The sequence below is a fragment of the Schistocerca serialis genome, chromosome 5 (assembly GCF_023864345.2).
Source record: "Schistocerca serialis cubense isolate TAMUIC-IGC-003099 chromosome 5, iqSchSeri2.2, whole genome shotgun sequence".
NCBI classification, from domain to species: domain Eukaryota; kingdom Metazoa; phylum Arthropoda; class Insecta; order Orthoptera; family Acrididae; genus Schistocerca; species Schistocerca serialis.
The window spans coordinates 243,019,914-243,046,434 of record NC_064642.1 but is presented as its reverse complement, the minus strand read 5'-3'; the positions used below and the strand labels follow the sequence as shown (position 1 = coordinate 243,046,434).

The following is a 26,521-nucleotide window of genomic DNA, read 5'->3' as shown; positions in this document are numbered from 1 at the left end:
GTGTGTGTGTGTGTGTGTGTGTGTCACAATTGGGAGGTTAGAGGAGAGGAGTGGAAAAGGAGAGAAGAAGTGTGGGGGGAAAGGAGAATGTGGGTGCATTGGTGGAATAGAAGGCTGTGCACTGCTGGAGTGGGAGCATGGAAGGGGATATGTGGATGGACAGAGACTAGCCAAGGTTGAGGTCAGGACGGTTGTGGGAACATATATTGCAAGGAGATTTCCCACTTGTGAAATTCAGCAAAGTTGGTGTTGGTACAAAGAATCTACATGGCGCAGGCTGTGAAGCAGTCATTAAAATGAACATTGTGTTGGGCGGCATGCATGCAACTGGGTGGTCCAGCAGTCTCTTGGCCACAGTTTGTGGGTGCCCATTCCTGCAGACAGACAGCTTGCTAGTTGCCATGCTCACATAGAATGCAGCACAGTAATTGCAGCTTAGCTTTTAGATCACATGACAGGTTTCACAAGTAGCCTTGCCTTTAATGGGATAGGTGATGGTTGTGACCAAACAGAAGTTGGTGGTGGTGGGAGAATGTATGGGACAGGTCTTGAATCAAGGTCTATTACAGGGGTATGAGCCAGGAGGTAAGGGGGTGGGAGCAAGGGTTGTGTAGGGATGGATGAGGATGTTGTGTACATTCAGTGGGTAGTGAATACCACTGTGGGAGGGGTGGGAAAGAAAGTGGGTAGGACATTCCATATTTCAGGGCATGGCAAGAAGTAGTCTAAACCCTGGCGGAGAATGTGATTCAATTGCTCCACCACTGGGTGGTACTGATTCATGGGGGAATACTCCTTTGTGGCTGGAAAGTGGGAGTCTGGGTAGTGGTGGTGGTGGTGGTGGTGGTGGTGGTGGTTGTTGTTGTTGTTGTTGTTGTTGTTGTGGCTGGTGACTGGAAATTTAAGGAACGGGAGACCTGTTTCTGTACGAGACTGGGAGAGTGGTCTCAGTTTGTGAAGGCATCAGTGAGGCTCTGGGTCTCCAAATACAACAATGGTATATTATATATAACTTTGGGAGCAATAGTACAGATAATTTAAGAAATATTGAAAGAAAACATGGAGAAGATGTCAGGAGAAAATGAACACGTAAAACCCAGCAGAGCTTAGATAAAATGAACCAGAAGAATGAAGAAGCATTAAAAGAAAACAAAGAAATGCAACAAAGTATAGGGAAAATATTCCCGTAGAACTTGATATTAGCCAAAGGTAATGAAGAAACCAACAAATGCTTGAAGAAGCTGTCCCAAGAGAATAAAGAGAACATAGAGACGATATTACAGGAAAATAATGAACATTTGAAGAAAGAGTAAAAGGAATTTAATAAAGAAATAGAGAGAGACTTCCATGAAAGAGACAGTAAACTGCAGCAGAACATAGACCAACTCTCCGAAGATATGGGCAAGATGGGAGAAGAGATAGCAGGAAAGACCGAGGAAGACATTAGGGAGGTTCAAACTGAATTAGAGGGGAAGACCCAAAAAGTAGAAGCACATCATAACCAAGAGTCAAAAAAGTAAAATAGATGTAACAACATGTAATATGGCCGATGATGGGCTAGAAAGGAGAAAAAAGGATCTAGCAGTAACTTTAAAACGAGCAATAAAAGTGCAGTGGCAAGAGGACAATCAGAAAGTTGCAGACAATATTAAGCAGTTGCAGGATGACATACACCATTTGAAGAATAAAACTGAAGAGGTCAATAGGAAAATTAGCAATACAACATTAACTGTGATGGAAGGAAATGTTGTTATATTAGTGAGCAAGATAACAGGTATACTCAAACTAACATATGGCAGAAGTATAAACCAAAATGGAGCATTGCATCCGATGATATTTACTGTGCGGTTAAGAGGGTTTTTCCCAGTGTACTTTAGAGAAGCAGATAGAATTCAGTTTGCAATAGACAGAATGGATGGCGAAGATTTCACTTTTTTTTTTTTTTTTTTTTTTTTGGGGGGGGGGGGGGGGTTAAGAGGAAAGAAGAAGCCAGTAATTATGACCAATTCAAGGGAGAATTCATGCACAAGTACTGGTCCAAAAGTTATCAATGTGCAAATCTCTTAAGATTTACTACATTGCAAATCACATGGAGGGGTATCTTCAGAGAATTAGCAATGGAAAAATAACTACTAAAGTAATCAATTCAATAGTCCACCAAATGACAGAGGAAGGAACAGAACACTGATATAGGAGCCATGGTAATGGCCATCAATTTTAAAATGATCACAACAGAGAAGATGATTCAAGAAATTGTGGGAGGACAGAAGACAGACAAATGGATAATAAGGTACGAACTGACGAAGTAGGTAACACAGGAAGCTAAATGGTGCTCCAGTTGAGATCCAGTCAGGAGTGAGATCTGCCAGGATCAACATTAACCTTATCAAAAATGATGATGGTGGAGATCTGAGAAGAGATCTAAAGGAAGAAAATGAGTGGATTTTCAAAGAACCCTTATTACCTATGGTTAAAATGGAGATGTACTGTTTGAATGCTGATGTTTTTGTAGGCACAGGAAATGAAGCTTGTGCTGTATCCCAGAGACTATATGAACAAATACTGAGTGTGGATTTCTGCTTACAGAGTTTTCCAGTTAATGGTGTGAGAGTTGTAAATGTTGTAGATGTTAAGAGTAAACCCATTAAACAGCAAGTGTTGATTACCAAGCACAGGGGGAAACTATGAAGCAACATTTTTTAGTACTGCTAGATTTGAACATGCAGTTATTTTGGTCATAGATTGGCTGAACAAAGTGCAAATAGTAGTGAGTTTTGATTAAGGTACTGTTGAGGTAAGAGGGAGAAACGGAGTGAATAAAAGGTTAACTTTTATAGAAGAGGACAAAGTAGAGGAAGAGGAAGTATTTGAACAGGTGAGCTTATGTTATGAACACCAAGATGAAGAGTTGAAGGAGGAAGGTGGGCACATATTCTATCAGGGATTAGTGTGAGAGGATGAACTTGGGGAGGATACGGTAAGCAAGAAACTGGAAGAAATGATGCACTTGGATTAGGAGGTTTGAAGGAAACTCGTTACAGTATTGTACAAACATCATAAAGTCTTCTCTCAGTAGCCAGGTTTTGTCAGAGGGGTAGAATGCAGACTGATGATAAAGAACCATACCCCAGTCAATATTAAACAATATTCTATCCCCCAGGCAAATAGGAAGGCAGTAAAAGAAGGGATACAGATGATGCTGGACTTTGGAGTTATATGAAGAGCCAACAGATAGTATAATAGTCCTCTGTTTGTGGGGGATAAAAAAGGATGGGAAAGTGAGTATAGTGTTGGATGTACACACAGCGGTCAGCATCAGTGAACCAGAGAAAGACAGACCTGAGGCAATAGAAGTATTGATCCAGAAATATTGAGGAGCAAATACACTCAGTAGCATTGACTTGACTCCAAATATTGGCGTACACTGTATCTTTTGTCCCAGAATCTTGTCAGTAGACAGCTTTTATGTATTTACACTGACAGGAGTTACCATTTCAGAGTTTTGCCATTCAGCCTTAACGCGTCCATCTCCAAACTGAATTTATCAGAGACTGCATCAAATGGCTGCTGTGTCAGAGCACAAGAGCATGTGAACACCCTAGCTTTCAATAACTTGCAGATTTACTGGTGTTTTTTCTTCGGATGTTGCTAAACGTAAGATAGATGTGGTAATCCGAAACATACGGTCCTTAAATTACTGCTCCTCTAAACGCCACAAAACTTGGCAACAGGGTCATGAGCAAATCGTCAGTTGTGCATGTTTTAAGGAGTTTCTGCACATGCGCAGCTGGCATGATGTAACTGCCTTATGTGTCAAATACATACAACAATTAACAATGTGCACAGTTCATGGCATGTACTGCTATGCTTTACCTCTCAACTACAACTTTAAGTCTGTGCCACTAGGTGGTAGCACACTGTGTCAAATAATATTCTTCACTTATTTGGCAGTTAGCATAAATTCTGTTAGATGGTAACACACTCCTCGGACGTCAATTCAATCACTATACAGTAAAACTACATTGGACATCATTGTTATGTTATTATTACTATTATTAATATTAATGGTAGTGGCTGCAGTTGTATAAATGTGTTCATAATCATAGCTGTTATATGGCAGTTGCTGTTTCATGCATTGAAATTTATCTGAATCAAAAAGTTTATGAACATCCAAAATGTATACTCATGAGCCGCCACCAGTAAGGACTTACTCAAGAAAGTTATTGTCTATGTGGGTGATGTACTACTTGCCAGCAAGTCATGGGATGAAAATTTGGAAAATTACATGCTGTACTTGACACATTTGAGGAAACAGGAGTGACGGCAAATTTGGATGGATTGGAATTTGGTAAATCACAGATAAATTTCCTTAGACAAAATTTCAGAGGAAGGTACTTATCCAGATCAAAGTAAGTTGGAGGTTATTAGGCAATTCCCCATTCCCAACAGTAAGAAGCAACTGAGAGCATTTTTTGGAGTACGAGTTCTACAGAAAATTCATCAGAGATCCTATACTCAATGTCCTGAAATTAAGAAAGCTAAGAAAGGCAAAGATGAGATAGCACATGAATAGAGATTGTCAAGAGGAATTTCAAAAGATTAAGAAAACCTTTTGCAATGTGGAGATATTGTACCACCCAGATTTTACTAAAGCCTTCCATATGGGTGCAAATAGCTCACATTACAGATTGGCTATATGTCTGTATCACACAGAGAAAGATGGGGGTGCCAAACTGATAAAACCTACAGACTTTGGTAGCAGAAGTTTAAATGCATGCGAAAGAACATTTTTGTTACCAAACGGGACACTTCAGCAACTCTATGGGGTATCAAACAATTCCGTTATTATTTGGCGGGAAGACAAGTGAAGGTGGTTACTGGCCACAAAGCCGTTGAATTTTTAACCACCGGCAAACTGAGGTATAGTAAATTAACTACATAGGCCCATGCCCAGTAAGATTACAACTTTGAAGTGACATACAAACCTGGCAAAACCGACAACACTCGATGTATTATCAAGACTACCAATTGAGTCAAGGGCAATAGCAGTGAACAGACCACAAGCTGAAGAGATTAGGATCAACCTAGCGAAAGAAGTGCAACAGGCAGAATTCATAAGGAAGTTATTATAGAATGTGCATAGGGAGCAAAATGAAGATGATAATCTTAAGATGGTTAAGCAAAAATATACGTGAGCTGGTGAAAAAAGATTCATACTTATTAGTGTATCAACAATTGGATATTACACAAGAGAAATGATGAAAGTAGGGAAAGTTGGAAACTGTGTGTGCCAGAGCATGTTGTGGATAACATCTCTGACGTCAATCTGTTGTAGATTTTAGAACATGTTGTTTGCTCGCGTATCATGTCTTTTCTGGAAACCCAGAATTTACTTTGTAGGAATCAACATGGATTCCGGAAACAGCAATCGTGTGAGACCCAACTCGCTTTATTTGTTCACGAGACCCAGAAAATATCAGATACAGGCTCCCAGGTAGATGCCATTTTCCTTGACTTCCGGAAGGCATTCAATACGGTTCTGCACTGTCGCCCGATAAAGTAAGAACCTACGGAATATCAGACCAGCTGTGTGGCTGGATTGAAGAGTTTTTAGCAAACAGAACACAGCATGTTGTTCTCAATGGAGAGACGTCTACAGACATTAAAGTAACCTCTGGCGTGCCACAGGGGAGTGTTATGGGACCATTGCTTTTCACAATATATATAAATGACTAGTAGATAGTGTTGGAAGTTCCATGCGGCTTTTTGCGGATGATGCTGTAGTATACAGAGAAGCTGCAGCATTCGAAAATTGCTACAAAATGCAGGAAGATCTGCAGCGGATAGGCACTTGGTGCAGGGAGTGGCAACTGCCCCTTACATAGACAAACGTAATGTATTGCAAATACATAGAAAGAAGGAGCCTTTATTGTATAATTATATGATAGTGGAACAAACACTGGTAGCAGTTACTTCTGTAAAATATCTGGGAGTATGCATAAGGAACGATTTGAAGTGGAATGATCATATAAAATTTATTGTTGGCATGGTGGGTGTCAGGTTGAGATTCATTGGGAGAGTCCTTAGAAAATGTAGTCCATCAACAAAGGAGGTGGCTTACAAAACACTCGTTCGACCTATACTTGAGTATTGCTCATCAGTGTGGGATCCGTACCAGGTCGGGTTGACAGAGGAGATAGAGAAGAGCGGCGCGTTTCATCACAGGGTTAATTGGTAAGCGTGATAGCGTTACGGAGATGTTTAGCAAACTCAAGTGGCAGACTCTGCAAGAGAGGCGCTCTGCATCACGGTGTAGCTTGCTGTCTAGGTTTTGAGAGGGTGTGTTTCTGGATGAGGTATCGAATATATTGCTTCCCGCTAATTACACCTCCCGAGGAGATCACGAATGTAAAATTAGAGAGATTCGAGCATGCATGGAGGCTTTCCGGCAGTCTTTCTTCCTGTGAACCATACGTGACTGGAACAGGAAAGGGAGGTAATGACAGTGGCATGTAAAGAGCCCTCTGCCACACACCATTTGGTGGCTTGCGGAGTACAAATGTAGATGTAGATAAATTAATCTCATCTATGCATTGTATGTCTAATGCCCAGTATGCACCCAAAAAATGTCTTGAGAAGTTGAAATTAGATTGTGCTTTCAATAATGTGGGGAGGCACATAAACAAGGTATTAAGTACGTGGCACCTGCCAAAAGACTAAGATGATCACAGTCCAATAGAAAGGTTATATGAATCCAATCATATTGGTGTTGATTAAAGACATCTGTTTGGACCTATGTCTGCAGCACGGGGGAACTACACACAAATCTTAGTTGCCAAAAAACAGGTTTCCAAATCTGTAAAATCTTACCCTTTGAAGAAAGCCACCAGCTAAGCTATCATTAATAAGTTTGAAAGGGACTGTTTCAGTAATGTATGTACACCTAAGTGGATCCTGAGAGGTAATAAATAACATTTTTGGTCCACAGAATGGAGAGCAATGCTTGATAGACATCAGACAGAACAGGCCGCCATCTCTAGATATAGGCCAGCCTCCAACCTAGCAGAATGGATGATGAAGGAGCTGAATAGTCTATGTCGAACATACCATCACAGGTAACATGGTTCATGGAAGGAATATTTGGAAGAATTTGAACGTGTCAGGAACCACCCATCACACAATTCTATTGGATATGTGCCATGTGAGATCCTGCTTAAGCACAAACTTGATGCTATTTTTAGTGATTTATTGGATGGACTGTGACAGAAGCCTGAACAACAGGGGACTGACGTACTAGGACATTCACTGACACCATGAAATACTGAATTGATAATGTCTAGGCACTAGCCAAAATCTAGATTTGCCTAATAAAACCTGAAAGAAAAGGACAACTGATTGATGTGCTCTCTCATTTGAAAAATTATTGGAATACTCGCCAGGGAGTGATACAACATGGAAGAATAAATTAGAACTAGTGGAACTGAGTACGAGGGAGAAGGAAAGGAAGACACTAGACAGACATGGTAAGCAATTTCAGCCAATAGCATATTGAGGGGGGCACCTGGTGCTAGTATAAGTGCATGCCAAATCGAAGTAAATAAAATCTGAGATACAGAAGTTAAATGGTGTTTATAAGGGACTATACAGGATCATAAGAAACAACCATCAAATCACTGTGGAACTAGAATATGTGCAAAGAGAGCCCACAACAAAGAACATGTTCAAAACATAAAAGGTTACTATCCACAGGAAGATAAGTGTAAGTAACCCAGATAAGTAAGGTCAGACTAGACATGAGGAACAAGCAGCTCTTTTGCGGGTATACCAGGTGGTGACTGGTATACTCCCAGCTGGGTTTCCTGTTTCAAGTCTCACTCCCTTCCATCTTCCCTAACCCTGATTTAAGAAAACTGTAAAAATTATGAAATAGATTACGTACTGATTGTTCAAATATTTCCTTCATGGAGACTTGATTAAAGCCTGTAATACATTCATCATATTATTATAAAATAAATGGTAAGGTAGTAGCTGAGATGTCAAAGAACACACAATTTGTGTAAATGTTTAAAATCAGACTATAAAAGCAATAATGCCAGAAAGAATAGAGGCGAATGCCAGATCTGTAGTTTTGTTTCATGAGTCAAGAATCGTGAAAGAGCAAAGGAACTGTAATGAATTGGAATAAGGTAACTGCTGGTGATTGTGATAAACAGTAAAAACACGTAAAATGGCATAGAGGTGAGGCACTAGTTCTTTATGTGAATCATATGAAGTGCAGAGATGATTTACCTAATGAGAATAATAAGGTATGGAGGAGTTAAGGTGCATGGAGGAGTTTTTATGTGTTTTTTGAGGTGAATAAGGAAGTTTAACAGATGTCGTACAAGTATACATTTGAAGTAAAGATGATATTCGATCTGAGAGAGATATGTGTAGTGCTGTTTTATGTGAGCTGAAATGTATATGGAATATGAACTATTTTAAGAGCTAATGGTTGAACACTCATTTATTTTCACATAAGTTGTCCTATTTATATTTGTATGTATTTATATTGGAAGTGATAATGAAAAAGGTATGGTGGTGGTAAATAGAGGGTTACTCATGAACGGCAAAGGAATAATGATTTGATGATCTAATTAGTTGGTCAGATTGGGAATTCATGCTTCTGTATTGTGTTTCAAAAGGCACAATTAAAAGAATATTGTGTACTGATGTTTCAAATTTTGACATATATGTCAATGTGATAAAAAGAATATACTATCTTATTTGCAGTATTAATAACAACTGTTTGAAATACAGCAACATACTCTATGGTAATATAAATACCCATTTCTTCTGAAACTTACTTATGAACAAACACATTAATTATAGATATATTTAAAAACAAAGATGATGTGACTTATCATACGAAAGTGCTGGCAGGTCGATAGATACACAAACAAACACATACATACACACAAAATTCATACACACAAAATCTAGCTTTCGCAACCAATGGTTGCTTCATCAGAAAAGAGGGAAGGAGAGGGAAAGATGAAAGGATGTGGGTTTTAAGGGAGAGGGTAAGGAGTCATTCCAATCCCGGGAGCGGAAAGACTTACCTTAGGGGGAAAAAAGGACAAGTATACACTCGCGCACACACACACATATCCATCCGCACATACACAGACACATATGTGTGTGTGATTTTGTGTGTATGTATGTGTTTGTTTGTGTATCTATCGACCTGCTAGCACTTTCATATGGTAAGTCACATAATCTTTGTTTTTAAATATATTTTTCCCGCGTGGAATGTTTCTCTATATTATATACATTAATTATAGAGTTATATCTGAGTGCTTTAATAGGAAGTAGAGCACTGTCAGTTATGTAATTTGTTGTCCTGAAATTATGCTTTGCCTAATATGTTTTATGTTAGTACTTTGTTAGAGATGTGAGTAGAATAACCATTAATTTGACGTAATTTCTCTACACCTTTCATGTGTCGTGCCAAAGGTAAGGTAGAATAATAGCAATAGCATGGGCAGCAAAAGCCCTGCTAAAAGGATGGCACACCACAAGGGTAGCTGAAATACTGTAATAACAGTTTCTTTCTGCTGTGTTATGAAAAAGGGTAACCAGCAACAGTTGTGTGTTTGATGGCCCACACAAACTGCTGACGGGACATTTCTTTGTCATTTATTGTAAGACAAATTTGTTAAGGATTTACTATTTTTCTTCTGATATTCGTTAAAATTTTTGTATAATATTTCTTGTAGAGGTAATTCACTGCGGCAACCAAAACTGTGGTCGTGTGTGTGTGTGTGTGTGTGTGTGTGTGTGTGTGTGTGTGTGTGTTGTCCAACTCTGATGAAGGCCTTTTTGGCCAAAAGCTTACTTGTTTGACAGACATTTTGTTGCACCTATCAGCAATATAGCATCTCCGCTATATGCTAAGTAGCAATTATCCTTTTCATAATATTGTCATCATTCCACCCTGGATTTTCCATTATTAAATTTAATGTTCTTTATTCTTTTTTGTAATCTTTAACAACTTTTCCTATGGCTACAAAGAAGTCTTTTAGGGCAAGGATGTAAAGGGTCCACGAACCCTTACTCAGTGATAAACATGTTTTTGCTTCACACAGGACGACAGTAGGCAGAATACACTACCAAGCTCCGCTAGCGCTAAATGAATGAAGTGACAGTCAGTTGAGTCTAGGAGTCCGTCGAGTCTGGTACGAACCTTGTGCTACACGACGTGTCTTACCAGCTGAGTGGGTCCTTACTGGTGTGAACTGACCACCAGAAAAACATACCAATTCATGACAACTGTCATTTCTGACAAATGTTTTTGAAATGTTTACAGTGCACTGAATACTCATGTTCACAACAACTGTACCAGCCACACACTGGATTGCAATGAGGATTGTGTGTGCTGACTGGTGTTACAGTGTGTGATATAATACCAATAATACTGACCTGTGATGAGATTAGCTGTAATTAGAAGTGTGAGTCAAAAGTAGTGTCTTCCTAATACTGTGTCTCAATAGAATATATCATTAATACAGTGTAAAATACCTTGGCATTGGTTTTTGCAAAAGCCCTTTACCATTGTATCTAATATTGTTGAGCAGCCGCATACTGATTAGAAATGACTCCTGAAATCTCTAAGTGCAATTAACATTTATCAATTAGGTAACAGTCACATCAAAATTAAAGTTTGGCTGCTATTTCAGGCAATACAAATCGATGTAATATTAATTGAGGAGTGTTTCATCTTTCAGCTCAAAAAAGCACAAATACGTTTGCATGGCAAAATTTTTGGTGAAAAAGGCAGAATGAGGATTAGGGCAGCTAATTCCCCACTTTTCTGTCACAGTCTTTTAAAGAGCTGCATATTCGCCTTTTTGTGCTCCAGCAGGAGCACTTTTCTGTTGGTTACCATTTTTTCCCTGCTTGTATAAAATGAGTTCTGTAGCTCAGTAAAGTATTGACAGTTTATTTATGTGCTTTGACACATTTATATATTTTAACATATAGGAACAACAAATAAGTGTGCATAATGTAATGTTAACACAAAATAATCTCCCTAGCAATCCAAGTTCACTTTAACCCACTTTACATAAAACTGCACAACATTTTTAGGTTATGCCTACGGTATAATAAAAAAATGTTGTGTTTCATTTGCAAGTACAAAGAACTCCTAAGAGAAATAAAATGTTTACACTGCCAGATGGCATCATCATATAATTAACAAGTAAAGACAGCCTGTAGAGGTGTGAAGTGCCCATTATACAGGGAGAGCACATCAAAGTTTTATTGGCGAAAAAATACTGACCAAAAACATAGTTTGGTGACTTCAGAACCCTTGTGATGCATTCACTACATCAGTTAAAATCAAATTTATGCCTCAGATTGGATATTACATGCAGAAGTGTGGTAATTTTAAACCTCTGGATCTCTGTAACAGATACCAATGTCAAAAAAAGTTTTAGGGTTTACCCGACATCATCATCTTAAGAACGTGTGGTAAAATATTTGACGTTTTACCATGAATAGAAATCACAGAAGTGGCCATCCACATAATTGGTACTTTCTGTATAAAAAATCATTTTTTGGGGGGGTTTCCTCCAGAACTGCCCATAAACAAATGTTGCTTTTTTCAGACACCTATGGTCCACCCTAGATCATACCTGATGCAAAATAACCAACTGCTTTGCTCAATTTCTCTGGGCTGGAGGAAGTGTATATTGTTTAAATTTTCACTCTGTACTGTAGGATAGCTACAGTTCAAATGCACCCTTGCACCCTTACCCAATTCCACCAATCAGGATTTTTAGTATGTTGTTCATTGTAATCCCTCCTACCATTGTACAAAATTTGTGACTTCACAAATTATTTCCCACATTCAATCTTCTCTGAGCTTCATTCACCGGTACATTATGTCACTGGCTTAATTGTGTACTTCCAAATTGTTAAATTGACAATTGTGTAAATTTTATGTCACAATTTTGTGAATTTTAACAGCATAAAAATAACAAAATGACTAAGCTTCTCACTATGAAACTACTGTGCTTTGCAGGGTTAAGTTCAGACTGAACTGAAGGCCAATTTGACAGTGTTCATCTCTACTTCTCCTTTACCACTGGAGCACATCGTAGCATCCAGTATGTTTGTGACTGTTTATGAGAATGATTTGTGTGTCAGAGATATGATTTGTTGCTATATTTACATCATTGATGAAATTGATTTATATCATATGTAAAATTTAGGATCATCTTTTGTTCTGAATTATCTATTAATGGTAAGAATTCATTTTAGGTTTTTTGCCAAATCTGTGCAGATTTCTATTTCCTCTAAGACGTTTGTGTAGCTTCCTCTTGTAGATGCATAGTAAACATGGAGCAGTGATTGTTGATTTTGTTTATATATTCTTTGTATCTTGTAGTAAATTTTCAGTCTGTTAGACCAATATAGAAACTGTCATAGCCACTGCATTTAATTTTACATAGTCCTGATAATTATATTTTTGAGCTTTGTCTGTTCTGTATATTATGTTCATTCCCAATTTATTCTCCGTGAGAAAGCTAATTTTAACATTAGTAATGAGAAATGTGTTACTTATTTTTTGAGAAATATTTCCCATATGTGGCAGGTTAATAAATATTTCTTTCTTCTTTCTAGATTTGTTAATGTTATTTCGTCTTTTCGTTTGCAAATTTGTCCATAATTTTCTTTCTGCATATTTTTGGAGTATATTAAGTTTATAGCCATGATTTGCTGCTACAGTTCTAATTGTATCCAATTCCATCTTCACGTTTTTGTTAGTACAGACTGACACAATCAATCATGGCATGAAAATACACTGCTTTAAGTGCTAATGGGTGATTTAATGAATTATGTATAATACAGTTGCCTGTTATTGGTTTACAAAACATGTCAAATTTATGGACACTTATGATTAGCTATTTTTATATCTAAGACATTTATGCATTATTCGTTTTATTCATCTGTTGATTAAATTAATTAATTCTGTTATTATTTCCATTAAAGACAATGAGGTCATCATCAACATAGCATAAGTAATAAGTGACTTAATCAGCCCACTGGGTTTGTTCTCTGAAAGAATTTATTTCCTAGGTGACCTAAGAAAATGTTTGTCGGGATTCCTGCAAGGCACCTTCTCATAGCCAACCCATTGCTGTGCTTGTGTTTCTCTCCCTGAAAAGTGAAGTAACTGTATGATAGCACTATTTCTAGGAGACCGATCAGTTCACCTATTTCTGGTTGACTAATCTTACCAAATTTTGGTTGGTTATTTCTTATGATGTTTATGTTTTCAGTAATCGTCACATTTGTGTACAGATTAATAACATCTAATGAAATGAATTTTCCATTTACTAGTATTTATGTCTCTCTAAGCTGATAAATGAGGTCCAGATTTAGGCCGATTGTATCTAGGTTTCACCTGAGAATGAATTGTTCCTTGAAACCGGTAGCTGTATATAAAATAGTACATCTGGTGGATTATTATTACAACAGTATGCATTTCGTAAATGAATTATGTTAAATACAGTGCAGTGGAACAAAGTATCAGCAATTAGTTTATCAAAATTATTTTATATTTTAGTTGGTGTGGTACAGTAAAACTTTAGAAAAGTAACACCCAATAAATAACTATGCAAAAGTTTATAACAAATATCCTTATCTCTAATTTAATATCCTACAGAATATAATAAGTTGACAATAACAGGCAAATCTAAAATTCATTCTTGAGAATACCAAGGTTGCAGTACCATTTTAATCAATGTCATTAAGGAAAAAAAAAGGAAAAATAAAGCAAAAAATATTTCTATACCCAGTTTAAATATTTGAGCACGCCCCCTTCGTTTTGACATCAGTTAGAAAGTAAACTAAACTCCTCTACAACTTATAGATGCCTCATCTATTTTACTTACTCTTTGTGCAGGCTAGTACAGACGAGAGAAGGCAATGAAGGAGTTCTAAGTTTACGAGCTGCCTTCCGTTGTTTCCAAAGCAGCGACACATCATCGGACACACGTCTCTCATCTCTACTGCTACTGCCAATATTTCTCATGTCTGGTTCTGAAGAGGACTTTGGAGATAATTTGTTTAAATGAAATCCATAAATATCTGACAGCGAACACCGACGCCGTTTTCTCTGGTGCATAAGTTGGAACTGAAGTTCTGTAATGCCACTAAGTACAATCGGTTCTGAGCTCTCTGCATCTAATGTAGGTACCAATTTTCTTTTGAGTGGCCTCTTTGGGACAGCTTCTGGAAGTAAAAATAAGAAATAATGTGTGAAGTTTATCTCCAAAAAGTAAAAAATTCTTTGTCTTGCAGGACCGACTGTAAAAAATTCCTGGTACAGTCTGCTAATTTGATTTTTGGCAATCATTATTTGTAATGGCATAGCTATTAGCTTAACATTTCAGTATTCTGGAAAAATTAGAAATACTCATTGGTACAGTGCAGATAACATTGTGAAGCTCCTGGTTTCATGGTTCATATTCTGCTGCAAAAGAAGATGGAGAATGCTGGTAAGCACCAGGATATAACTTGCAACAGAATAAAAGCCATTTGGAAATATATTAAATCAATACTCCTGGATTTTTTGAGACAGAGGCCTGCAAGCCTGGACTGGTCAAGGATGAGAGAAAGTAAAAATTACTGTAATTTGTGAAATACTGATCTGCTACATTGTGACACTCAGTTGAAGGAAGAAAATATTCATGGTTAAGTCTTATTTATGGGGTCACACTCTTACATTAAAACACCAAGGATAAAATTTCTTATAAAATCTTCACTGCCTTTGGAATCAAAATGGTAGTTTTTCCCCATTCAAGTGCAACAGCGCAGCCAGCGACATTTGCAACAATGTTGGATTGTCACGAAGACAACGAATGAAACATCAGGATTGCTAACTATGAAAACTAACATATTCTAGAAATGCAGTTACTCAATATTTATAGTTCCAGGATCATCTTTTTAGATTCATGATATACTAAAGTAATTTATCAACAATGTATGAAAAGATAGACTGCTGCTTACTGTAAAGAAGTTGCAGAAACACACAATTAAAAAACACTCACACATAGCTTTCGGCCACAGCCTTTGTCAGTACACACACACACACACACACACACACACACACACACACACACGACTGCCAACTCTAGCATCTCGGTTTGGAAAGCAACATCACGTGGGATGCAATCAGCAATCTGGAGGGGGTGGGGAATGGGAAATGATAGTAATGCACAGATGGAGTGTGTGTGTGTGTGTGTGTGTGTGTGTGTGTGTGTGTGTGAGAGAGAGAGAGAGAGAGAGAGAGAGAGAGAGAGAGAGAGAGAGATGAGTATGCAGGGACTAGATTGCCAACAGGAGGTTGTGGGGCAGGGACGTGTGGTAACATCCCTCACGCCCATGGTCTTAACGCCATTGAACACTACCTTCCCCAATACCCTGCAGACACCAAACCCACTACCTCATTCCTCATACACCTGACTTTATCCTAACTCACTACTACTACCCATTTGAAGGGAAGATTATAAACAAATCCACAGCATGGCCCTGGGGACCTGCCATGGCACCCTCCTATGTCAACCTTTTTTTTTGAGCCATCTAGAGGAAACTTTCCTAGCCTCCCAAAACACCAAACCCCTAGTCTGGCTCACATTCATTCATGATATACTTAAGATCTCTACCCAGGGCCAAGACACCCTATCTTTATTCCTTCACAACTTCAACACCTTCTCTCCCACCTGCTTCAAGTGCTCCTCCTATCTGATGGCTTTAACCGCACCTCTGTCCACAGTAAACCCACCAACCACCAACAGCACCTGCATTTTGACAGCTGTCATCCCTTTCACACGAAAAAATCCCTCCCATACAGCCTAGCTAACCAGTGGCAGTGTATCTGCTGTGACACTAACTCAGTACACTGCAGATCTCACTAACGCCTTCACAGACAGGCACTATCCCCCATATATAGCCTGCAAACAGATCTCCTGTGTGATTCCCCCTCACAACCCCAATCCTCCCACCACCCCCAAAAACCAGCCACAAAGGAGTATTCCCTTCATCACTCAGTACTACCCTGGACTGGAACAACTGAACCACATCCTTTGCCAGGGCTATCATTACCTTTCATCATGACCTGAAATGAGGTACATCCTACCTGAGATACTTCCCACCCCTCCTGAGGCTGTGTTATGTCACCCACCCAAACTCCACAATATCCTAGTCCATCCCTATGCCACACCCAACCCCAACTCCTTGCCACAAAAGACACGACCCCAGGTACAAAATCTGCCCAATCCACCCACCCAGCAATTTCTACCCCAGTCCTGTCACAAGTTTATCTTATCCCATCAGGGGCTTGGCTATCTTTGAAAGCAGCCATTGATTTACCAGTTCTGCTGGAATCACTGCACAGCTTTTTATATTGGTGTGACTACCAACCAGCTGTCCAACAGGATGAATGACCACCGCCAAACGGTGGCCAAGAGCAAAGTGTACCACCCTGTGGCACAACATGCAGCTGAATATAACACTTGATTTCAATGGTTGCTTCACTACCTGAGCCATTTAGATTCTTCACTCCACCACCGGCTTTTCTGAACCACGCAGATGGGAGTTATCCTTACGCCACATTCTCTGCCCTCATAATTTTCCTGACCTCAATGTACAGTAACATGCTGTCCCCATACCCTCCACCCAACAGTTTCCAACCAACCCCTCTGCCCTATCATCTCCTCCCGATTCTCATCTCCCACCCTGTTTACTTGGAGCCCTTTCTCTGCCAACGCATCCACCCACCTTTCCCTGCATCCACTCTTCTTTCCCCACTCCTTTTTTTTGTTCCTTTTTCCCCACCTCCCTGCCCCACAACCTCCTGATACTGTGCCTGCTGGGAGTCTAGTCCCTGCACACTCCATCAGACAGTGTTCATCTCTCTCTCCACCCGTACACTACTATCCCTTTCCCTTCGCCTTCTCCATCCCCTCCAGATTGCTGCTTGCATCCCACATGATGTTGCATTCCGGACTGAGATGCTGGCGTTTGCAGTCTGTGTGTAATCGTGCCTGTCTGCAACCTGACGTGTCTTCTTTACAGTAAATGGCAATCTAATTTTCCCTACATTGCTAATATTCCTGCCTGGAGTTTCCATTGTTTAAAATTACTTTAATTGTAGCACAAGGAGTACTATATCTTCCACAATGTCTTTAATGCAGATTAGCATCACAGTAAGAAATAAAATATCATAATTAACAAATACAGAAGCATCCTTGATTATTAAGCTTAACACACACACATCAAAAAAAGTTTTGCATCACCTCAGGTCCCAGAACTCCTGAAGGTAGACGTTGACTGTGGATACTGTATCACAGACACAGTACCTTTGACTGTTCAGAGATGTCACTGAACCTACCCAAAGATGTAAACAACCATGCATGAGCAGTGCCTATAAAACGGAGGGGACCAACAGCCAATCAGTTCCAGTCATTTCACCAGGAAGGAGGTACACAGCTAGTGTTGTCTGTAGTTCAACCACGCTTATACAGTCAATATCACAGTTCGATCACGTCTGCATTGTTAGTTTGTGTCAGGAAGGGCTCTCAACAACGGAAGTGTCCAGGCGTCTCGGAGTGAACCAAAGCGATGTTGTTCGGACATGGAGGAGATAAAGAGAGACAGGAACTGTCGATGACATGCCTTTCTCAGGCAGCCCAAGGGCTACTACTGCAGTGGATGACTGCTACTTATGGATTATGGCTCAGAGGAACTCTGACAGCAACGCCACCATGTTGAATAATGTTTTTCGTGCAGCCTCAGGATGTCGTGTTACATCTCAAACTGTGCACAACAGGTTGCATGATGCGCAACTTCACTCCATAAGTCCATGGTAACATCCATCTTTGCAACTGTGACACCACGCAGCATGGTACAGATGGGCCCAACAACATGCCAAATGAACCACTCAGGATTGGCATCACGTTTTCTTCACAGATGAGTGTCACATATGCCTTCAACCAGACTATCATCGGATACACGTTTGGAGGCAACCCAATCAGGCTGAACACCTTAGTGAGTGCAGCAAGGTGGAGGCTCCCTGCTGTTTTGGGGTGGCATTATGCGGGGCCAAGGTATGCCACTGGTCGTCACAGATGGCACCATAATGGCTGTACAATACGTGAATGCCATCCTCCGACCAATAGTGCAACCGTATCGGCAGCATATCGGTGACGTATTCGTCTTCATGGATGACAATTCGCGCCCCCATCATGCACATCTTGTGAATGACTTCCTTCAGGATGACGACATCGCTTGACTAGAGTGGCCAGCATGTTCTCCAGACATGAACCCTATAAAACATGCTTGGGATTGATTGAAAAGGGCTATTTATGGACAACGTGACTCACCAACCACTCTGAGGGATCCACACCGAATCGCCATTGAGGAGTCTGACAATCTGGACCAACAGTGCTTTGATGAACTTGTGGATAGTATGCCACGTGGAATACAGGCACGCATCAATGCAAGAGGACGTCATACTGAGTATTAGAGGTACCAGTATGTACAGCAATCTGGACCACCACCTCTGAAGGTCTTGCTGTATGCTGGCACAACATGCAATGTGTGGTTTTCATGAGCAATAAAAAGGGTGGTAATGATGTTTATGTCGATCTCTATTCCAATTTTCTGTACAGGTTCCAGAACTCTCAGAACAGAAGTGATAAAAAACTTTGTTTGATGTGCGTAAATATTGTAATCTCAGAATCACAAGGAAAATTCACTTTAGAAAACTGTAAAATTACAAGGCAATTCGCTGTCCATTCCTTATCTTCAGGGAGCAAAATTGCAAGTTGTGTTGATAGATAAATTTAACAGTAAGGGAAAACCTACACCTAGCTTCCAAAACAGTTAGTTCCTGCTTCAGGAAGGAAAGAAGGATAGATTGCAGAAGGTTTGACAGGAGTCATTGATCACTTAGATCACAATGCTGTGCCCTGTTTTGAGAATGCGCCAAGGAAGTGGTCTTAGGGCAGGCAAGTGAGTAGGAGTTGCGTTGAATGATTTCAATGCAGGAAAGTAAATCATTTATATTTACACTCATTTACTGTTGTTGTCTAGGAATTAAACAATAGATTGAGTAACTGACAAGGTTTAAAATGAAGTGACAAAAATCACATGACTTTCAAGCAACCTACAAAAACCACGAGTCTAAAGAAATACTTTCTGTCCAATTCCTGAGAACAAATCTTGGAAAAAAGTCTGGCATAAGCTAAACATACACACACTTTGACCAAAACTTAACCAATACTGCCTTGCCCAACTGCCATACATTTAGTAGTAAGTGAACTTTTTATATGGGGTATGTAAGCATGCATGCATGATTTCTAGCAAAGTATTTCAAGTGGTCATTTTTAAACAGGTTTTTTAGTTTGGATTAAGAAATTAAGGTTTACTGTTTTTCAATATAATAAGTTAATCTTGCATGGAAGTCATCGTTAATCAGTTTGATAGCTATGTTTTAATACTTTTATAGTAAAAATTGACATTTACATAAATCCCAGAAGCATTAAACTTGCATCACATGTACATTGGAAATTACATCAATGAAAACAATCAAAATTTAAAAATGTAATAAAATATGGTTGGATAAAAAAATCTACTCATGAAGAGGCAGCAGGAGAAAACACATATGGAAGCTGTGCAAATGTGCAAGCTTTCTGAGCCAGGGTTGAATGAAAAGGAAGAAGGATGAAGGAAAATGACTGACAAGGTTTAGGAAATGAGAGAGTTATGGAAAAGTCATCTAGAGCCCCGCGTAAGGGGAGACTTACTGGAAGACTGATTCAGTCTCTCCTTCTCATCCTGCTCCATAAGTCTCCCCAGACCGAGAGTTCAGGGCAACTTTCTGTAATTTTGCCCTTTTCCTAAACCTCACCAGCCTTTTTCCTTCATCCCTCTTCCTTTCTGTCCAGCCCTTCAGCCAGAAGTAGAAGCCACTGTCTTCATAAGCTTGCACATTTTTCCATGTCTTTTACCCATGTTTTCTCCTACTAATAATAGGTTTTTTTGTTTATCCATATTATATCATACTTTAATACATGATTTGACATAGTCTATTATGGAAAAAATAAAACTTTTTGTGCACTACAGTTACTTGTAAAACTCATTTATGGCAATTATTTGTAAAATCATGTAGTCCACATTGGTTAAGTATATTAATTCATGGACAGGATTTATTTAATATGATCTGCACTTGAAACTGAATTTTGTTTTATGAGGAACTACATTTTATGCTGTCACAAAGTTACATAAAACAGTTGTATAATGGCATAGACCTATGGATTTTGCAGCAATACTTTGGCACAGTATTCCACCACGGCACCAGCAGAGCACCGCCGCCTGCCTGCTGGTCAATGCCCAGCTAGTTACCAAAACCAGGGAAACTTTGGCACATGGCATACGTGACATCTGTACCAGCAACATCTGAACAAACCCATTTTGGTAGATACTATTACTGGCTGTCTGACCAGACCAAATCAGTGAACCACTAAGTTGGCGTCCATCATTGTGTCAACTTGTGAAGTGAGAAAATAACAACATGCAAAAATCATTAGAACAACAGTGCAATGAAATGAAAAATTGTGTACTGCGTGTTTCAAAAAATAATGGTTTAATTTTAGAATTTTTAAAAGTAAAGACAGGGTTCATTGCATGTTGCTCTTCTCCAGCTTCTCCTCAAAGAATGTTTTTTAGGGTGAATGTATCAATAAAAAGAATGTATCATTCGTAATCATAGAAGGGCCTCATGAAGACCCAATACATCAACCAGGAACACTTTCAATGAGACAGATGGCAATAAGCACGTGACTGCGTGTGTGAGCGCTCTCTCAGTTTTTATATATTTTTAGGTTTCAGATATATATTTTAACGGTTTTTGTGATAATATTTACTATATAACTAACTTATTAGTGGTTTCTTCATACACCTCTGCCTTTCTTGTGTTGTGACCTGATATTTGTGTGTTTCGTATTGAGCAACTTAACCTCTTACCTGTGTTTACATTCCACGGTGACCAGTTGCAGCTGTAGCAGCGCATCGAAAGCTAAGTACTAATTAATTGCTTGTGTATAGTGGTTTATTTAGGAACATTAGTAGTCTTCAACTAGTGTTCTTGGTGTTTTCTGGTGAAATAAATTCAGAAGAACTTTTTGGGAACTGTTTTCAGATTCGTTACTGTGTCATTAGACGTTTGATTTTCTTTCTGTGTTAGTCTTTTGTTATATTCTCATTTGTTGTTGATTAATACTGTTAATAATAGTAGTTACTTCCCTTGTAGAGTAATTTTGTGATTATTGTAGTCAGTTTTTCAACATCGCTATTGTAGAAGTGGAACTTAGACAAAATAGTTTTCTTGCTTCAAAATATTTTACCATGAGTGAGAAGTGTGGGATTTGCCATAGGTTCGTGAGTAGTGAATTGCAGTGTGAATCTTGTTCAAAGTATTTTCGCTGGGGGGGGGGGGGGGGGGATGCAGTGGGGAAGCCAGTGGGCATTCTGGTGAGATCCTCTCCTGGAACTGCAGTTATGTAGCAAGAGTAAGTTGATTGAGGAGCAGAAGTGTAAGATCTGTGCCCTTCAGGTGCAGTTGAAAAATGCACAGGAAGAGCTAGATAGGATGAGGAAGGAGAAGGGGGTTGGGGAATGGCAGCTGGCTGTTGGCAAGAGATCTGCTAGGAGAAGGAGATTTTCAGATAGTTTTACTATTGGTGTTTGCAATAGATATGACCAACTGTCAGAGTCTAGTGGAGAGGAATCTCTAGTAGCTGTAGATGTAGGAAGTATGTAGCAGACCTCAGCAGTCACAGTGGGGGAGAGTTGCGAAGTCTAAGAGAAAGAAGAAGGTTCTGTTGTTAGGTAGTTCTCATAGTACAGGTGTAGGCCAGCAGTTGCAGGAAGTGTTAGGGAGTGAGTACCAGGTCACCAGCATTGTGAAGCCTAATGCAGGATTGGCTCAGGTGACTGTAAACATAGGGGGGTTATGTACGGATTTTACCAAAGAGGATCAGGTAGTGATTGTGGGTGAGGCTGGTAACAGTATTGATATGGATGGGGAGTATGATATAGATGGTGATCTGGAAAAGATAGCCACTCAGATTGGCAACACGAATGTGCATTTCGTGGAACTGTTTCAGCGTCACAATTGGCCTCATCTTAATACAGACGTCAGGCATAATAACATGAGACTTGGGGGTGCGCTGATGACAGAAGGCATGGGTCACATTTCAGTGGTGTCGGTGGAGTCTATCAACAGGACGGGTTTCACTAGACATGGCCTGCACCTCAACAGGTATGGAAAGGGGAGGTTGGCAAACCTTATAGGTGACAGCATAGGTGGGGGTGGTGGGATCACTCATGGGAAAATTCCTGTAGTAGTGGGTGTTAGAGCTGCACCTTTTTTAGATTGAAGTCAGCTGATAGGTATTCCTGCTTAAGGGAAGTCACTCAAACAAAGGAACCACTTTCGACAAAGCTTAGGTATCTGAGTAATGAGGGAATTAGTATATTTCATCAAAATATACAAGGTATTAGAGATAAAGTTAGTGAACTGCTTATAGATGTTGACTCTGAAATTATTGGTATATCTGAACACTTCTTAAATAAGGAGATAATTCAGAGGCTTCCTTTACCAGGATACAGGTTGGCTGGCATCTTTTCTAGGAGCTCTTTGCGGTGTGGCGGAGTAGCCATGAATGTGAAAAACGGCATCCCATTTGAGTCAATTGATGTTTCAAAGTACTGCACTGAATAGGTGTTTGAATGTTGTGCAGGTGTGGTTAAATTTAGTGGAGCTAAACTTCTAACTGTTGTTATTTATAGATCCCCAGACTCCGATTTCACAACATTTTTACTAAAGCTAGAGGAGGTTCTTGATTCACTATATAGGAAATACAAAAGTTAGTTATATGTGGTGACTTCAATATTATTAATTGTATAAGTGATTTTGCAAGGAAAAGGATACTGGTAGACCTTAATTCATATAATCTTATGCAAACCGTATTCTTTCCAATGAGAGTGCAAGGGAACAGTAGAACAACTGTAGACAAAATTTTTGTTCATTCCTCATTACTACAAGGGCATTCTGTTAGCAAAAAGGTGAATGGCCTTTCAGATCACGATGCACAAATTTTAACTCTAAAAGATTTTTGTGCTGCAACACATGTTAAATATAGTTATCAACTGTTTAGGAAAGCTGATCCAGTTGCTGTAGAGACCTTTGTAAACCTTATCAAGGAACAAGAATGGCAAGATGTTTATAGTATTGATACAGTAGACCAGGCTGTTCCAACCGAGCTCCAGGGAACCGGAGCACTCCGGAGCACACACTGCGGCAGCTCGGAGCCCGTGTGGAGGGGAAAGTGAACTCACTGCCCCCTGGCCGCACGCAGCCGCAACTGACGCAATAATCTGGGTTCGATGACAGCTATGACTAGGAGCGGGAGCCCTGTGCCTCTATTGGAGGATGATACCTTTCTATTCATTGAGAGGGATGGTCATGCGCAGTGTCTTGTATGTCATAAAGTATTTAATTCTGGGAAGAGCTACAATATACAATGACATTATACACATCTTCATACAGTGCACAGCTAGAAGGTGTTGCACACAGAGAACTGGTAGCCAGGCTTAAGAACGACATACCAGGAGACCTAAGTTTAAAAACGGTTTCGTAATACAGAGGGTATCGAAACATGCAACATAGTTCGTGTTCTGTAATGCGTTTATAATTTTCAGGTGAATGACGGTGGAGAAAACACTACCGAATCTGCAATTCGAGCGAGCAACAGGGTCGCTCACATCATTGGGATGAGTGGCAAGAAGTTTTCGGTGGGACCACTCGTAAAATCGTGCATGGCAGCAGTTGCAGAATGAATGTTTCCAAGGGAGATGCAGGTAATTGAAGGGGTTTGCCTGTCGAAGAAAACAATGTCTCGTCGGATCCTGGACATCGCAGCGGATTTAGAGACACAGCTCAGAAAAAAGGTGGAGAGCTTTGTTGCATTTTCACTAGCACCTGACGAAAGCAGCGACATATCGGACTGTGCTCAGCTTGCAGTCTTTGTGCGTGGTGTCGACACGGAGCTGCAAGTAACTGAAGAACTGTTTGATTCGGTACCACTCGATTACACTGCAACAGGACGTGACATTTTTTAAGCTGTTTGTGAATCAGTGGACAATATGAATTTGCAGTGGGATAAGCTCCATTCTGTAGCAACAGACGGTGCACCACAAATGATCGGGCGTCACCAAGGTTTTGCTTCTCGTTTGAAAAATAAATTCAGGGACGAATTCGGGAAAGACATTATGACTCTTCATTGTTTTATTCACCAAGAGGCACTGTGTGCTGAAACAGTAGAGCTAGGTGGCGTAATGAAAGATGTTGTGAAGTGTGTGAATTTTTTGCGGTATCACGCTATGAATCATCACCAATTCAAAGGATTCCTGAAAGATATGGAAGCGGAGTATGGGGATATACCTTACCACAGTACAGTTCGTTGGCTGAGTCGGGGAAAAGTTCTTAATGTTTTCTTTGCCATTCGTGAGGAAATAGCCCTTTTTCTTGAAATGAAAAAGGAAGAAATGTGTTGTCTGAAAGATATAAAATGGATATCAGACCCGGCGTTCCTAGCTGACATAACTATGCATCTGAAAAATATAAAAACTGTCATTGCAAAAAAAGGCAGCTAACCGCTGACATGCACGACCAGATCAAGCGTTCATGGAAAAGCTATGTTTATTTGAGAGGCAGATGAGTAATGGACATTTAACGTTCTTCACTCGTCTTGCTTCTTTAAAACTACCTGAGGGTACTACTTTCGGCGATTGCCAAGCGAAGTTAAAGCAGCTCATCTTGTTGTTTGATCACGATTCCGAGACCTCACTAGTTTGGAAATGGAACTTAAGGTGTTCAGCGCTCCTTTTTCAGTTTCCCCTGATGACTTGTCATCGTCACTTCCATTTGAGATCATTGATTTGCCAAATTCAACTTTGTTGAAAGAGAGGTACTACAACACCATGGTATCATTCATTACAGCAAAAAACATTTCCCAAGCTTCACAACAATGCCGCTCAGATCATGTGCGTGTTTGGATCTACAAGTTGTTGTGAGCAGCTTTTCTCAGCAATGAAAAGAGTAAAAAGTACGGAATGATCGTTTCTTCAGGATGCAACAATGAAGGCCATCATTCGCATTATCGCTGGAACACTTTGACGCCTGATATTTCCGATATTGTAATGAAAAGAAAATTTCAAGCTACAGAGGCCCAATAAATTTAGTATGCAATTTCTTGTACAATAGTTGTTTCTTATTTATTTTCTGAACATCATATTTCCTGGTGTAGCACGTCACCACGTCTTAGCACCTAAGAGTATGATGTTGTCGATCTTGTAAGACGCAGCTGGCACATCAAAATGCTTGCCTTGCCGCCTGCCTCAGCCAGCCGTGCCACGTGCCAGCCCACTTGAATGGTCACAGCGAACGACACGGCTCCCTGGAGCAGGGAGCGCTCCGCGACTCACAACAGAGCCGACGAGCTGGAACAGCCTGCAGTAGACAATAAATATAATGCTTTCCTCAATACTTTTCTCGTGCTATTTGAAAGCTGCTTTCTGTTAGAACGTTCAAAACAGGGTGGCTGACTAGAGGGATAAGAATATCTTGTAGAACAAAGTGGCAATTATATCAAAACGTTAGAAACAGTCAAAATCTAAATGCAGCAGCCCATTACAAACAGTATTGTAACATGCTTAAAAAAGTTATTAGGAAGGCAAAAAATACGTGGTATGCAGATAGAATAGCTAAGTCTGAGGATAAAATCAAAACCATGTGGTCAGTCGTAAAGGAAGTGGCTGGTCTCCAAAGACAGGTCCAGGATATAGAATCAGTGCGGAGTGGGAATGTCCATGTTACTGATAAGTCGCATATATGTACAGTATTTAATAATCACTTTCTGAATGTAGCAGGTGAACTAAATAGAAACCTAGTCCCAACAGGGAATTATATAGCGCTCATAGAAAAAAGTGTTCTGAGACTGTTACCTGAAATGCTCCTCCATGACACTGACAAGAGGGAGATTGAGTTAATAATTAAATCACTAAAGACCAAGAACTCTCATGGATATGATGGGGTATCTAGCAGAATACTGAAGTATTGCTCTATGTATGTTAGCCCAGTACTTAACCATATCTGTAACTTTTCCTTTAGGAGTGGTCGGTTTCCTGACCAATTAAAGTACTCGGTAGTGAAGCCACTTTATAAAAAGGGAGACAGGGATAATGTTGACAATTTTAGACCTATTTCTATGCCATCAGTGTTTGCTAAAGTTATCGAGAAGGTTGTATACACAAGGTTACTGGAGCATTTAAATTCACATAATTTGCTGTCAAATGTACAGTTTGGTTTTAGAAATGGTTTAACAACTGAAAATGCTATATTCTCTTT

General features: G+C 39.7%; 1 protein-coding gene across 3 annotated transcripts in view; it reads right to left on the bottom strand.

Moving 5' to 3' along the window:
* Positions 1-26,521, bottom strand: part of LOC126481536 (uncharacterized) — a 245,530-nt gene that overhangs the window by 49,070 nt on the left and 169,939 nt on the right. For all 3 annotated transcript variants that reach the window (XM_050105346.1, XM_050105345.1, XM_050105347.1), the window contains one exon: positions 13,941-14,280. In XM_050105346.1, coding sequence (XP_049961303.1) covers positions 13,941-14,280 — 340 coding nt within the window. The remainder of the gene's footprint in view (positions 1-13,940; positions 14,281-26,521) is intronic.